Raw genomic sequence first — 14,170 nt, 5'->3', positions numbered from 1 at the left:
CTTCTTTCTGTAAAGTATGAGAAAAATTACGTTTTTCTTATTCATCAGTGACCTCAATACACCAGCAAGAGTTTACTTAATGGGATATAATTTCAATTTTTTTTAATATTGATCTCTATCATTTTTGCTTTTTTCATTCTTCTCTTTTATTTTATTTTTCTCAAAACACCCAGGCAGATATTTAAAAAAAAAGTTTAGAAGATCTTCTGTTAAAATTGTCAGTCGTCCATTTTTTTCCTGCATCATTTTTTTTTTTAATCTTTTATGGTAAGCACATTGAGTTTACATGTAATTAAATGTGCCATATAGATATAACTGACATTTGTAGTCACATATTGGATCTAACATTACTTTTTGTAGAAAAGGCTCTTCTATAAGTGAGTCTTACCAGTCAGCTGACATCTGGGGAATACCTGCAGGCAGTTATTTGGGTAGTCCTCTCTGTATCATTGCACAGGGAGCTGTAGCTTTGACTTGAACAGTCACAGGGGCACTATCAAAATCTGTTTGAAAAGTTTGGTGACTTCGGTTGGCTCTTTGGAGGTAGGCCAACAACTGCCATCTTTCATTTGGGGTGGTTGTCCTCCTTACATCAGACTTGATGATTCTGAAACACCTTCAGGACTTCCCCAGCTTTCAAACATCCTTTAACAGTTCAATTACATGTTATACAAACCAGGGTTTCCCAAACTTTTACAAAGTTTGCAGAATCTATTCACATTTCATTTACAGGGATTTCAGCTCAGTCACATGTGTTTATTGAGGGTTTATTGTTTCTCACCAAAAAGAAAAAAAATACAAAAATAAAGATTACAGAGCTGTTGCTCTATGACTTCTCTTACTGTCTGTGAGTCTAACAGCTGCTTTCCCAACAAATACATTCATTCTTTTATCAGAAAAAAATAAAAAAATGACCAAAACATTAAAGTTATTTCAGTCCAAATCTCAATTGTAGGACAAATTAGAAAGATACACCTGCATATTTGAAACGTCGTCACATTTTACAAACCATAAATTGTGAGGGTTTTTGTTTTTGTTTCGCTTATTTACAAAGATTTTTATATCTCGTAAAGAAAACTCATTACACAAAGTTAAATATTTAAAATTAGTTAAAATTTCTGCCTGTCGCTGACATCAAACTGAGACATTAAAATCATTATTTGCATTTCCTTCAGTTGAAGTTTCCTTAATCTTTAGTGCACTGATATTGATATTACAGACTACCTTTAGATAATAAAAATAAGACAAACCTTTTTTTGTTACACTTTTATTTTGAACTTCGAAACATATTTGTTCCAGTTTCCTATGACTCAACTGCCGCGTGCTTCACGCATTGAGGAAGGTAGTTGATGCGTGGAGGCTGCGCAACAAGAGCCACTCCTTCAAAATAAAAGCGTCACCAGAACCCTCCATGAAGCTCGAGCTGCGCATGCCGGAGTTTATTCTTCACATCTCCAGGAACAGATCTGCTTCTAAGTTTGTCAGGAGAAGGTCTCCATCCTGTGCCGCTGCATTCAAGCACAAAGAGCGTCTGAAAGAGGAGCTCTATTGCGTGGACGCTGCCACTCTCTCGCCATCCAGCAGTAAATAGTGCACAATGCCGCTCTTCTTCTGCCCGCCGCTCGCTGCCTTGATGCAGCACTCGTGCCCGCCGACAATGAAGTGCGTCTCTGTGCCGTCGTCTACAAACTCTCCCTGAGGACAGGACATGAGAAACAGTGGAGTCTTTTATTTTGTCAGCATTCATAGCTTTAAAAAGGCGCTAGGAGTTTTAGTTTGAAAAATCAGGAGATTATCACAACAACATAAAGAAAAACAATAACTTTATTGCTTTTTTTGTCTCCTACTTTGAAAATTAAATAAATAGTGCTCTCATTGGCTAATGAGCTGTGATGGTGAGAGCGATAACATCACCTCCAAACAGCATCAGGAAAGTGTTTCCTGGGGTCATAAGTAAAGGGAACGCGAGGGCTGTTTTCTCATCAACTTCTACAGGATCACAAATCTCTTTAAAATGTATTTTATTTTGAAAAGCACCCGCTCTTTTTCGACCTAATGTTTCTGAGAAGTTGATACAGGAACACGTTCACTTCTTCTTTTAGCCACACAGCTAACCAACTCATCATGGCATACACACATATACACCTGTTTCCCCTGAAACAGGTGTATCTGGCAGCAGGTATTGCTCCTACACATGTAGATATTGTTCAGCATTAGTGGGGCCCTCACAGATCTCCGAGTTACCCCTGCCATGTAGACTAATGTTCCCTCCCTGGTTTTCTTTGTAGCCTCAAACCTGACAGCACAGTTTCCCACTCCTTTATTGAAATCAGCAGTTACATCATATGATTACGTTTATTTTCAGGAAATTGTGTCTCGGAGTATTCACCAGTGGCACTCACCATGGTTTCCATCTTCTGCCCGTTACACCAAACGTCCATGGTGTCCTTTTCTGTGAGAAAGAACAAACATAGATGGTTAGTTTGTTTTAGCTACACCAGTGGCTGGTCTTCCTCTTTAAAATAACACGCAGCTGATCAATGTCTGAGATCAAGTTATGAAGCAGTTGGCACAGATATGTAAAAGGCTCCCCATCATTCCTGCAGAAGAGACACCAAACTGTGGTCGCAGCAGTGTTTCTCAGCAGTGTGGTCATTTTCCTTTAAATTTGGTCATTTTGGGCTATTTTTGGTCTTTTGGTGGTAATTTGACATCTAATCTTGGACATTTTGGGCCTCTTGAGTCTTTTTGCATTTCATTTTTGTTGTTTTAATCAAATGTTCTTGTGTAATTTTGATAGTTTTGCTTTTCTTTTAAACCTACTGCTGCTTCTGGTCATTTTCCACAAGTTTCATTTTAGCCATTTTGGATTGCATTTTATTTCATTGTGTCTTCTCAAGGTCAGTTTGTGCTGTACTATGTTGATTCTTTTATGTCTCATTTTTACAGCTGTGAATCTCGTTTGAGGTATTTGACATTTAGTTTGGGTTGTTCTGCATTATTTCTGACAGATTGGCATCTTTTTTGGTGTCCTTCTGCTCATGATGCATTTCCATTTGTGTTCGATTTTAGTCATTTTAGATCATAAATGGTTGATTTTGATCTTTCGTTTGGTCATTTTGGGGTTCATTTTGAGAGTTTTGGTCATTTTGCATCTATTTTTCTTTGGTCGGTTTTTGTGTGTCTAATAATGAATAATAATTTACAGTACTTTTCTGTATCATTTAGTTTAACGTATTTTCCTTTGGATGTAATCCATCTCATTTCCATGTTTGTTGGACTTTATGGATTATTTTCCTAAGTTACCGTCAGGTTCTCTGTTTCCATTTGAGGTCTTCTTTAATCCACCCGTTACGTTTTGGTAGTCTAACTAGGCTGATGCTGGTTGCTTCCTTTCCAAAGATAGCTACACTGACCTCACCCTGAGCAGATTAGACTGCCCGTCCTCACCTACATTTCCTCCTGCAAACACCGGACTACAGCATGCAGCTGCATGTAAAAACCTGAGAGGGTGAGCTCACCGAGGACGACCCTGTAGTCCTCTCCGCCCACTTTGAGCAGCCAGGTCTTGGTGGTCTTGGCTCTGTTGTCGATGAACTTCTGCAGACTTTTCCCGGCGATGTTCAGCGAGTACTCGTATGCAAAACCGCTCACGGCCTCGATGTTGATGGTGGCTTTGGTGTTCGCACCTCCCACCATGAAGGTTTCCTTTCCAACCAGCTTGAACATCCAGTCTTTTCTGATGACTTCCTGTTAAGGAGACATGGCTGCTTTCAATGAACACCTGCTGCTCTGCTTTCATACACTCACTTTTTTTGGGCAAGTTAATACAGACAAAATGATCATGGAAGGCCTTTCACTGAAGTATTAAGCCTATTACCACAGTGACACAAAAAACAAGTACTACATGCATCAGCATGAAATGTGCTTAAAGTACTAAAAGTACTGATTCAGATAAGATTGGCTTATCAGCTGGAGGCCTTAAACAATCCTTTGGAGTCATTATTTTAACAAGCATTTGAAATACTAATTCAATTATGCTGATGTGCTGTTGAAAAAGCTTTCTCTGTAGATTAAACTCACGCCTCACTTCTTCAAATGACGCGATAACATCAGGATTTGGAAGATTCAGATCTCACTGTTTTTCAAGCACCTTTGGAGGCACAAAAATATGAATGATATGACCAATTTTCCTGCCCGCCCCCTGCTGGAATAGCAATACATTTTATCGATGAACCAAAGATATTAATGATTTACTGAAATTTTCACACTTTTCACAGCTGTTCAGAGGGTTGGACTGGATCATGTATAGAACCAGTTCAGTCCCCACAGGTTGCATGTTTGATGGCTATGTGTTAAAAGAAGATATATATATATATATATATATATATATATATATATATATATATATATATATATATATATATATATATATATATATATATATATATATATATATATATATATATATATACATGTATCATGTTCCATTTTATTTAAAGTTGGACCTTTCCAAATTTGTCTTTAATACAATCAGATCTTTCTCACTGCTGCCTTTAGTGGTCATTTGTTGAACTGCATTTTCACAAATTTCATCGCATTTGTTTGGCAAAGTAGAATAAAACAGTTATAGTAAAACTGTCAGAATAAAATGCACCAATAAAAAAAAAGAAGAAAATGACCTTTGTTTGGTCCAGTTACAGTTAACCAGGTGAAGTATATACTACTGACAACTAGGGCTGCCACGATTAGTCGACTAGTCACGATTACGTTGACTATCAAAATCGTCGACGACTAATTTAATAGTCGACGCGTCGTTTGAAGCTTTGTAAGATCCCAAAAGATGCAGGAATAAGTAGTAGGATTTAAGAGTGTAATAACGGACTGAAACAGAAGATGGCAGCACTGCATGTACAAGGATGCCAGCTGCCGTTAAACCCCGAAGAAGAAGAAACTGTCCCAGAATTCATAGCGCAGCTCAGCTCAGTTTCCAACAATGGCGGCAGCTAGTTAGTTTTAATGTTACTGTTATTATTCTTTCTGGGTCACAAAATAAACGTTTAACATATTTTCAGGCGAGAATGTAACTGTGTAAACTTCAAATATCTGCTCAGTTTATCAAGACACCACATATTTGCAAAAGCGCTCCGACGTTTTCGGAGACGTCTGTTACCCACTAGCTCCATAGCTAGCCGGGGGCAAGGCTCACTAGAGCCGGTGAGAACACCGGACTCCCGGCAAATCTTTCGCTACTCAGGTTAAACATGATATATAAGCCACTTAGATAACTTAAAAATGTTATTGTTTGGCTTTTTCAGTATTTTATTTGTTCATGAGTAAATCGGTTTGGCTGAAAGTTATAGTTTTTACACAGCTGAATAAACGTCAAGCAGACACCTGATTATCAGAAGTGTGAGATGCTCCAGAATATACTCCGGTGTCCTGTTATATTTTAGATAGCAAGGAGCAGACGGCTGCGTTTATTAAACTCCACCAAAACAATCTGCAAATTTCATTTAAATTTAATAAACTATCATCTTGTCTTCATTTTTAGTTAGCACATACCTTAAACACTTAAAGTTGTAAGCTAATGATAGTTATATAAGAGCAGATGCATGCTGGTGCAATAAGCTGTACGTTTTACGTTCAATGGATGCATGATCTGATTAGTCGACTAATCGCAAAAATAATCGGTGACTAGTCGACTATCAAAATAATCGTTTGTGGCAGCCCTACTGACAACTGTTAATCTATAATAACTGGTACTTTCAGTATCTTTTGTAGCCAGTTTAGTCAAATGTTAAATCATTTTAAAGTATTTTAAACTGTAGTATTTCCGGCTTCATTAAGTAACTGTATTAAATACTTGTTTAAAACATATTATTTTTTACATTTAAAGTCAGCATGGGCTTTAAAATTATTTTAGATTAAGCTGATAAAATTGTAGTTCTCAAATCAATCACCATGAGGGGTGACAAAATGCACAAACTGGCTTACAACCTAGGGGAAAAATTTGGTCAGGGGCCAAAACACACTGGGAACCCCCCACTATGCTCTCCCAGAAACAGAAAGAAGCAAGATCTCACCTTTCCATTGACAAAAACAATCCTTTTTCCAGTGGTGGTGCCATGAGCGAACTCGATCCTATAAACACCGTCGCTCAAAGCCACCTCCCACACGGCCACCACATCTCCGCCTAACATCTCTGCCTGACCTCGGGATCTGGTCCTGGATGTCCAGAAACAGTCACAAAATCAGCTGGAAAACCATCTGTGGAAGTGAGGACCGTCCGTCCCACGCAGCTCTGCCTGCTCGGCTGTGGTGTCGGCTCAGCAGCAGGTGAATTACTGTAAGAGGATTATGGATGTGAGCTCACTCTATACTGCCACAGACAATTAGGACAGGCTCTGGTTTTATCTCAGGCTGGCTTGAGACAGCAGAAATGCTAGCTGGGGCTTTAAAAGTTCAACAATTGTTTCCTGAAGCTGCCCCTTTTAGAAATCCAGCCAATATTCACCTTTAAGAAGCTTGAGCTTGTAATGAGGCATTGACTGTTGCCATTAATTTGTCTGTCATTTAACTGATTAATCCAACAAGCCCTCAAACCTGAATAAGCCTATACTAGATTAGTGGCTACCCTCTACTTAGGAGTTATCAGTCAATTTTGGGGTGGGCTGCATCTTCACACAGACCTCACCTGTAGAACCTGTTTCAGAGCTGTTTCCTCTGGAGTGAGTACAGCAAGCACCATGTTTATTATGACTCAGTGGGAACTGATATAAAGATGCATTTTGACTGCAGGACCATTTTACCTGTAGATGAACTCGATATGTTCTGACTTTTGGAATAGTTCCTAGGAATCAGAGAACTTTAGAGAAAGTGCAGGAACTTTTCCTACAAACTGGAAACCTTTAGAACAGCTTGGATTGTTTTGATTATATGAACCTACCCCAGCAACTAGGAGCCTTTCGAGGAACTCAGTATGTTTGGACTGTAGGACCTTTTGCTAGGAACTAGAAACCTTTAGAGGAACTTGGTATGTTTGATTTTAGGAACCTACGCCACTAACTAGAAACCTTTAGAGGAACCATTTTATTTATTTATCTATTTTTAAATTGTCATAGACAGAGAGGATATCCCTAATGAACATACCGGGTCATATTTAAGATATAAACAGCATGTTCAGCAAAATGTTTTGGTTCTCTTATCAATCCCAAACTCCTCCCTTCTCCGGTTTCAGCATTTTGTTCTCATTCTTTCATTCCATATTTTCATCTTTTTATTATTAGATTCTCTTCCCAAGTCACATTTCACAGGGATTTACAGCACACGGTGTTTGAAATGTTTTGAGCTGCCCAGATTCTACAATTTTATCTGTATTGATTATATGTTTAGACTTTATCTGTATCTGCAGCTCAGACTCCAGTCTCAGAGTTTTAAAGCAGAAAGCAGCTCTGCCGGCTCGTCCTGGCGCTGACTCACACAAAGCTTCTATTGTGTCTTTGTTTTCTGGATCTCTTTGTGCTTTAATGTTTCTCATATCTGAGCCGCAGCCAAAAACACGCTACAGTGAAACTCAGTCACACAGAGGGGAAGGAAGTGATTAAAAACTGATGCATGTGCGAGGACGCCTGTCAGTCACAGCTCTGATTTATTTCACCTCTCTCTCTCAGAGCTCAGGCAGTTTGATGCTCTTTAATATTTCTGTTTTTATCTTGTGTTTAACTTAATTTAAAGACAAGACACGAGGACAAAAAGAAATGAGGACAAAGCACAAAGAAAAACAAAAAAGAAAGGGATGACCTTTGCTCAGATTTAACCCCAAACATTGCCTAGATCTTATCTTTCTATCTAATCTAACCCTGTAAGTGACTCAGAGATGTTTCTGATTGCTTTAAAATGCCACTTCACATGGTAAAAACATTACAAAAAAAATCTGCATGACATATGACAGAGATATTGAAACAGAGATTATATTATGTGATTATATGCAGTGATTATATGCAACTTTTTTTTACATTTAAAATGACTTAAATTAAGTAATTAATTTAATTCAAATCTGCTGATTATATCAAGGTTTTCGTTACTTTTCACCTTCTTAACCCAGATTTAAATATTTTGTGGCTTTGAGCTGTCAAATTAACCTGTCAGATACATGTTATTAACCATTTATAATGATAAGAGTGCATACGACAGGATAAACTGAGGGTTTTCTGTTTTTTTGGAGATGTTCGATGTATGCAGCCTGAATGAGGAAGCTTCTTAACATAACCTGACAACCTGAGCTGCATGAAATGAGCAGAAACAACAAGACAAACGTTAAATAAACCCCAAAGAAAACGAAAGAGGTCAGGGAGCAGAATGACTAATGATGATGATGAGGAGGAGGAGAGTTTCAGGTTGGACGAGTTCGTCCTTCATTGTTGTTGTGCAGCTTTAGTCGGCGCGTGATAAGAGCAGAGATCCAAACTCTTCTGTCAACTATTGTCTTGGTTATTTAAGAATTAAGGTAAAAGTGTTTTAAATGAAGATGAATCTTCAACCAAAAACACCACAAAGAAGGAAACAAGGATCAATCCCACGGTGGGAAAACTACTTTCACTTTTACAAAACGCAAACTAGAGACACGCTGCTGTCAAAGTACCCAGCTTTTAGACGGAGCCACGATTTTGAGCTGTCACAGCGAACCTACAGGAAACAGGTCTGACAGCTGCATTTCACCTGTCAGGTGTCACACGTTTACTTTAAAGGTAAAAAATCTTATCATGATCGTCTTTAACCTAAATTCCTTCATTCATGCGGTGCTACACATGTTGAAATTGTAACACATCTAAACATGTTTTACGACTGTAACAAGTCTTTGTGACTTCAAAGACAAAAAAACTCACTTTAAGCTTTAACTTGGATTTATTTTGGTCATTTAAGACAAAAAATGTTAAAAGCAGAGACTTTTAAACCCGCTTTTATTTATTTTCAGAAGAAGTGTTACGTCCCAGTTCAAACGCCCCAACATAAGGTGAAGAAACGGTTTAATTTTGAAGGATTTAACTGCCTAAGCAAAAGATAAAAGACCACATGACGAGATCCACACTTTGTCAGGTGTAAAGTAGGTGTTGCAGAGGAGCATAACACCTTCCCCTCAAAAAAGGTTCCCCCAGGAGTCCTAAAGAAATGAAGGAAAAGCCACTCTTGAGTCACCTGAAAGAGCAACAGGGACAACATGTTGTAACCCTGGAAAGAAGCCTAAGACACCGAAGCAGGTCATCCTTGAGCATGTCTGAGGAGCACACAGCAAAACCAAGAGTCTCAAACTTCACTAAACATACATGAGGATCACACAATAGTAACCAGTGTTGGGTAAGTTACTTTAAATTAGTAACTTAGTTACATTACTAGTTACTTCTCTAAAAAAGTAACTCAGTTACTTCAAGTTATTCGTTACTTTCAAAGTAACTAGTTACTAGGGAAAGTAACTTTGATTTTACTCAGAATTCTCTTGTTAATGTGTTGCTTCCGTAACTGGATACCCAGCAAGATTGTCAGTCTTCTAGCTTGCTTACTTGCCACAAGTGCACTGTGCCACCTACCAACAGAAAGGAAAAATAATGTGCACATTTCCACGAGAGAAATCACGCCTGGACCGTCGTTGACCGCCGCCATGATTCTAGCCTGCTTTTTACATCCAACACAAAAACTGCAGTCGTGGTGCTTTTGATTGTACTCAGAACTTGGAAATTCTGCCTTCTGAATAGGAAGATGTAGGTAACACCAGACTGCAGATGAGCTGCATCCAGGGCTGGACTGGGACAAAAAAATCCGTCCCGGGCATTTTGACTACAGACCGCCCACCATTATAGGAAAAATCATAAAGCCTTTGAATGAAAACAAACACTGTTGTGACAGTGATGTACACTGTTCTGATGGTATATATGTATCAATTTATCAATTGTTTGTTGTAAGACTCAGATAATTATTTTTTTAAAAGCGAGACATTTTAAATGAGAATAATAAAGAAAAGTATTTCTTTGTGCCCCCTTTCCTGTTAATGCCCTACCTGGCCCCTGGCAACACTTTGCTAGACCCGCCCCTGCACAGTTACCAGCTGTCAGCTACGTAGAAAAGGATGCTGGTGTTATTTGTCTCTCAGAAACAGTTCATAACTTCCTTCAACTCATTCATGTGACCTAAAAGGTAAACCTGTTTCTCCATCACCTGTTCAGCTCTGATGATTCAGTAAGGACATCTCCTGGTTTCATCTGCATGTTTCCCTCTCACCAGATAACCAAACCGATATCATGACCAGCAGCTTTACAGCTGTGGCTCCAGCAAACATCAGCTGATACTAGAAATTAATATTAAATAAATTCTAACAACAGCTGATCAAGCTTAAACGTGCTGCTGTTGTTTAACGCGACATCCGCTGGTTTCCTCTTTCTGGCGCAAAGTGGGCGATAAATAAACAAGAGAGAAAAGCCGATCAGCTAATCATTGATCAGTTTCATGATTGAAGTAGAAACGGGAGAGAATGAGAGAAGAAGAGGCAGCTGTGCAGCTTCAGCTTTGTGTCTTTTTCATTGTAGCTGAAGTCCGGGACAAACTGTGTTCCTTTTCACCTCAGTACGAAACGCGTAATATTTTCTCTGAATACGAGACAATTCTGTTTTTTACGGGACGGTTGGCAACTCTAATAATTAACCGTATGAACAAAATAAAGTTCAACATCAGTAACATAGCACCCACCCACCTGTATAGAAACTCCGTCATGCTAGCTAGCACGCAGTACGAAAATGTCAGCATACCGAAAACAAACTCCACCTAAACTTGGTTTATATCTGACCCAGATAGACTGCAGGTCATAACTTCTTACCTGAAGTTCAGTTCACCTGACACGCGGACCAGCGGCCGCTTCGGGTCTCTCCTCTTGCCTCCCTTTTCCTTCATCCACCTGCTGGCCTCCACCACTTGCTAATGTTACTGAATCTGTGGAAGCTCCGCGATATCCACCACACGAAGTAACGAGTAACGAGCCTATCTAAATCCCAGTAACGAGTAACGCGTTCCTGGTTTTGGCATAATAACTAGTTACCGTGCTCGTTACCACAATAATAACGTAGTTACTGTAACGCGTTACTTAATAACGCGTTAGTCCCAACACTGATAGTAACAGTAGTCACCCATTGTCCTGTACCGCAACAAGTTACCATATCAACAAAATTCAGTGACGCAAATGTCCTAGTGGCCAACCACAAAATGTGGAACCATGCCCATTCAATGGTCTTCACAAGTGTGACTCAGCGCACACAAAGCACAGTTACTGCCATCACCCAGGCAGCAAGTGGAGCAGGAGCAGCATCAGGAGTCACCAACCTCTCCTAAACACTAAAGATTGTGGTACAAAAACACTCACCTCACCACAAAGCTGTAACTAAAGCCCACTTTAGTTCAGCTGAAGGTCTCCCTGATGCAACCACAAGACCATAACTATCAAATGATCTCAAACTGCTCTCAGAATTTCCAATAAAATTCAGTATCACTGCTTTAACTTTGAGCAAATCTCAACCCAAGACACCTAAAAACAGTTAAACTAACTTCATTTACCCAGTCCTCAGTGGTGTACCAGGCTTAAAAACTGAACTTGTGAGCTGTAGTTTATTGTGAAAGTTTACCTCCACCCAAGATAGCCAAACCCATGAACTAAAACAACAACACAAGACAAACAAGTGCTTCAATGGAGATCAAATGAACCTCAAATAAACTTCTCACTAAAAGAGTCCAAAACAACCCGGACGAGCCCCCAGTTATGTTATAACCTCGATCAAAAGCACCATCAAAAATTTAAGACTGATACCAAAGTTTACAGAAATGTTGGTTTAATTCTGAACTACTCAATAACCTCAGTAAAAATGACAACCTAGAGAGTCTGAAGGCAACAAGCAGTCGGGACAATGAAAACGACTCAAAGCTTCAACATGATTCAAAAGCTGTGGTTGGACACTAAGAGACTTGTGAACATTTTTTCTCTGCTAAATTTTACACTTTTTAAAAATTTATGATTGTATTTTTACTTAGTTTAAAATGTATCTTATTAACCTACTTTTTGTGTTTTTTGGAGGGAGCATTTTTAAGAGGAAAAAAAATCTGGCTTTAAGCATCTTTAACAAATTTAAACTAAACTTATTTGTTCAAATTCAGTTAAATAAATTTGATAAATGTAATGTTATTTAAACCACATTTATTCCTGATTTTTCCTTCTTCTGAAACCTGAATATCTTTTCTGTATTAGGAATCACCCTCTGATTTCATGTAGTCTTTGCTCAAATGAAGCAAAAATATTGAAATACGCAAATTCTTTAAAATAATTTTATTGCTTATTTTCCTTAATTAAAAAGAATATCTAATTAATTTGCACTGGATTTTAAGAGCCATCCTCTGATTTCATGATCTGAAGAATTTACAGAGAAATAATCTTAATTAATGTCCACTTCAATGTTCTTCAAAGAGGCTGGTGTTCTCTGCTGTTTCTAAATGCATCAGTCAGATGTAAAAAAGGTGTAAAACAAGAAGCCTGCACTAAGTGCAAGTGACTCTCTTATGAGTTTAAAAGGTCTGAGCGAGGCTCAGTCAGATCATAAAGTGACTGAAAATCACCAAAATTGTTTATAATTTTAACCTGCTGAAGATTTGAGGACAGAAACGTGGTGACTAAAGGCAGCACTTTAAATAAATGCCTGGGCAGTCACAATATGTCTATTTGCTTTCAACACAAAACAAACACGATTTTTATCCTGAAACCAGAAATCTATCACCAGAAAATCTTTAATATCATGAGGTAGATGGTTACTCCTTTCTGTTCTTTCACTTTAAGAGCAAAGGGACGTTTAAAGCTGATTTCTGAGCCTTTGTCCACTTTTATTTTCAACACGTTAGACTCCAGTTAGAATGAAGATGATGCTTTTTTTTTTTCTTTTTTGCTTCAGATTGTTGTGTTGATCAAAAAATGACGTCAGGGTGCCATCTAGTGGCTGAACATTGAAACTACAGAAGCTAACTGGCTCTCTCACCTCCAGGATAAGATAAGATAAGATAAGATAAGATAAGATAAGATAAGATGAAAAGAATAAAATAGAATAACATACTATACAACAAGAATAAAATACTATATACAATAGAATAAAGTACTATACAAAAAAGAACAAAATACTGTACAAAACAGAATGAAATGCTTTGTTATAGTAGGAAAGAATTGCACTTGGTAATATTGCACATCAATGAGGCAGTTACAGTTGTGTATGGGATGTGTGTGTCTGTCTGCACGTGTGTGGTCATCTGCTGAAACCATATTGTAGAGTCTGACAGCATTTGGAAGAAAGACCTGTGAAATCTCTCCGTCCCACATCATGGGTGCCACAGCCTGCCACTGAAGGAGCTGCTCAGTGCTGTCAGAGTCTCCTGCATGGGGTGGGAGATGTTGTCCAACAGGGATGACAGCTTAGCCACCATTCTCCTGTCACTCACCACCTCCATTGGGTCCAGAGGGCATCCCAGAACAGTCCCACCGGATCAGCCTGTTCAGTCTCTTCCTGTCCCCAGCAGAGATGCTGCCACCCCAGCAGACCACACCGTAAAAGATGGCTGAGGCCACCACAGAGTCATAGAAGGTCTTCAGGAGTGGGCCCTCCACTCCAAAAGACCTGAGTTTCCACATCAGGTACAGTCTGCTCTGCACTTTCCTGTAGAGAACATCTGAATTGTGAGTCCAGTCCAGTTTATTGTTCAGATGAACACCAAGGTATCTGTAGCTGTCCACGGCCTAATGTAAATCACATTAATCTTAATGTTATTGAGACTTCTGTTTAAGATTTTTTCCCACTGACCAAGACGCCACGCCTTGTATGTATGCCATGATGCATATATTCATCTGGACGTAGCGTTTTGTGAACAGATTCAATTTTTGGAGATTTACTTTCCTGGATGATTGAGAATGCATCAAGACATGATGCATATACTTTGGCTTTTTGACAAACTTCCCATATGTGAATCTACAGCTGAGCCGCTCTGTCTTCACTTAAATGACTGTGAGCAATGAAGTAGATTTAATTTAATTAACAAGAATGCGGTGCGCATAGACGCAGCGGCTCACTGTTTCGGACGTACGCCACTCTAAAACATA

At 38.8% G+C, this 14,170-nt stretch overlaps 1 protein-coding gene across 2 annotated transcripts; it reads right to left on the bottom strand.

Annotated features, from left to right (window-relative positions):
• Positions 1 to 1,251: 1,251 nt before the first annotated feature.
• On the bottom strand, positions 1,252 to 11,487 carry LOC116320511 (fas apoptotic inhibitory molecule 1-like). Of its 2 annotated transcripts, none has more exons than XM_039607365.1 (5): positions 11,408 to 11,487; positions 6,087 to 6,347; positions 3,522 to 3,750; positions 2,403 to 2,452; positions 1,252 to 1,695 (listed from the first exon to the last, which is right to left on the bottom strand). In XM_039607365.1, the coding sequence occupies exons 2-5, from the start codon at positions 6,201 to 6,203 to the stop codon at positions 1,546 to 1,548; spliced, it is 546 nt and encodes a 181-aa protein (XP_039463299.1). In that variant the 5' UTR covers positions 6,204 to 6,347; positions 11,408 to 11,487; the 3' UTR covers positions 1,252 to 1,545. The 2 variants fall into 2 exon arrangements, with proteins under 2 accessions (XP_039463299.1, XP_039463298.1); XM_039607364.1 differs by lacking the exon at positions 11,408 to 11,487 and adding an exon at positions 10,868 to 10,930.
• Positions 11,488 to 14,170: the final 2,683 nt, after the last annotated feature.

This window comes from Oreochromis aureus, linkage group 23 (assembly GCF_013358895.1).
Source record: "Oreochromis aureus strain Israel breed Guangdong linkage group 23, ZZ_aureus, whole genome shotgun sequence".
Classification (NCBI taxonomy): Eukaryota; Metazoa; Chordata; class Actinopteri; order Cichliformes; family Cichlidae; genus Oreochromis; species Oreochromis aureus.
Note: the sequence above shows the minus strand (reverse complement) of the source record. Positions and strands in the feature narration are given on the sequence as shown.

Coding starts and splice junctions, on each gene's coding strand:
- LOC116320511 (XM_039607365.1), bottom strand. CDS start 6,203: ATGTTAGGCGGAGATGTGGTGGCCGTGTGGGAGGTGGCTTTGAGCGAC. Junction 2,453..3,521: donor GGACTACAGGGTCGTCCTCG/GTGAGCTCACCC, acceptor TCTTTCTCACAG/AAAAGGACACCATGGACGTT. Junction 1,696..2,402: donor GGCAGAAGATGGAAACCATG/GTGAGTGCCACT, acceptor TCCTGTCCTCAG/GGAGAGTTTGTAGACGACGG.